At 35.8% G+C, this 1,705-nt stretch overlaps 1 protein-coding gene across 2 annotated transcripts in view; it reads right to left on the bottom strand.

Moving 5' to 3' along the window:
- The window catches only part of rgs9 (regulator of G-protein signaling 9), a 31,452-nt gene that overhangs the window by 16,981 nt on the left and 12,766 nt on the right, over positions 1–1,705 (bottom strand). For both annotated transcript variants that reach the window (XM_015401859.1, XM_015401860.1), the window contains exons 7-8: positions 742–818; positions 558–639 (exon numbers count right to left, since the gene is read on the bottom strand). In XM_015401859.1, coding sequence (XP_015257345.1) covers positions 558–639; positions 742–818 — 159 coding nt within the window. The remainder of the gene's footprint in view (positions 1–557; positions 640–741; positions 819–1,705) is intronic.

Raw genomic sequence — 1,705 nt, 5'->3', positions numbered from 1 at the left:
CTGTCCCATCCCTAATTTATATACATATTTAAGCCAGAATTATTTGACATTTAAATATGATTTCCTTCCTTTAACGTTTAAATAGTATAATATAATTATTTCCTTGTGGTTTAATTATAGCATTTTGGATCTAAAAGAGTCAAGTGTTAAATAAACACAGTGAATCTGGTTCATGCCAGCTGACCAAATCTACGTTGTTATAATGAAGTTTAATTAATAGCGCAGATATTCACCTGAGAACTGATGATTGTGTCCTGATGCTGATTTTATGACAATAAAGTAGTGAAACTCAATCTATTTACCTATTTTTTCTTATTTTATTTTAAATAGGTCTATAGGTTTATAAGTCTTTTGTCCCAAAAAAAATTTTTTTTTTAAATGTTCACTGCACCTACTGTTGAAAATGACTTCCAGCGGCCATGAAAATAAGAATTTTCAACAGGATTAATTTGTTTTGCAGCCAATATCTGAACAGGTGACTTGAAAACATGTCACGATAAAGTGTTTGATGCTGATAGTTTGAGCCTGAGCTAAATGTTTCCTGCTGGTTTTCTCACCGGAGGCCTGTGAACCACCCAGTAGGCTCGTTCCTGGCAGTCAAACACCACTCGGTCCGGTTTCTTCCTCTCTTTGGCCGCTCTAAAAAAAAGAAAGAAATAAAAACAAACCCAGAAGCCAACAAGTTTGTAACACTTTCTCCACAGCTACACTGAGGTGTTGCTGAGTTTGCAGCCCGCCTACCTGTACTGTTCCTTAGCTTGCATTACTATGAAATCCCACTTGTGGTTCATCCACTTGTGAAGATGGTTGTACTGCTCCTGAGCAAAGTGAAAACCGCCTCAGTAAAAATATCCTCTGGCATCACGTTGCACCAAATGTAAGCCTCACTTCAGGAAAAAGAACATCTGTAGTTTCAGATTTTTTTGCTTTTTTTACCCTTTAATAGATGATTAAAAAAATCATTAAAGCTGAAATGACACCTGTGCAAAGACCTAAATCAGAAAGTAAAGTTTATATTCATATTTTTAGCAAATCAGACAGTTTTGACACCTCTGCCGAAACTATAAATGTTTATAACTACAGTAGAAGCATAAATCCTGCTGTTTAAAAACACTTTTGTAGAAGTTAGAGGATTAACTTCAGCTTTTTACTCAAGCAAAGTGTAAAAGTACCATTTTTAAAATATAAAAGCAAACGTAATGCAGGAAAAAAATGTGAAGGACAGAAGTTTTACTGCACTAAACTATTAAAGGATCATTGATGATAACTTCCTTAGACTTCATTTTCTTAGTTTTATAACTGATGGTAACTGTTACCGCCATCAGGAGCAGTTATGCTGTTGATTTCATGGATTTAATTTGCATTAAATATGTTAAAAATAATATTGAATTAAGGAAATCCAACAATTGATGTTAAAAATACACATTTAGAAGCTTCTGTAAATGTTTTAGGGTGGAACCAATGTTCATTGTGTTGTTTAGGCTGGATCAATATTGCAGTTACACGCTATACTTGATAGAGGGCAGTGTCACTACCCGATCCGTCCCGGTTTAGGTACCAAATCTGCTCGGGTCCTGCTTCATGCCTGTGATGTTAGGCTACATGATTGGCTGATTGTTGCCTATTGATGTCGTTGTCTGGGTAACAACATCATGAGGCATACGCATTCGCAAAACGATCCGTCCTGCGAATGCGCAAACAGATA

This window comes from Cyprinodon variegatus, unplaced genomic scaffold, assembly GCF_000732505.1.
Source record: "Cyprinodon variegatus isolate N-32 unplaced genomic scaffold, C_variegatus-1.0 Scaffold1268, whole genome shotgun sequence".
In the NCBI taxonomy this organism is placed as follows: domain Eukaryota; kingdom Metazoa; phylum Chordata; class Actinopteri; order Cyprinodontiformes; family Cyprinodontidae; genus Cyprinodon; species Cyprinodon variegatus.
This window is presented reverse-complemented; position numbering and strand designations above follow the sequence as displayed.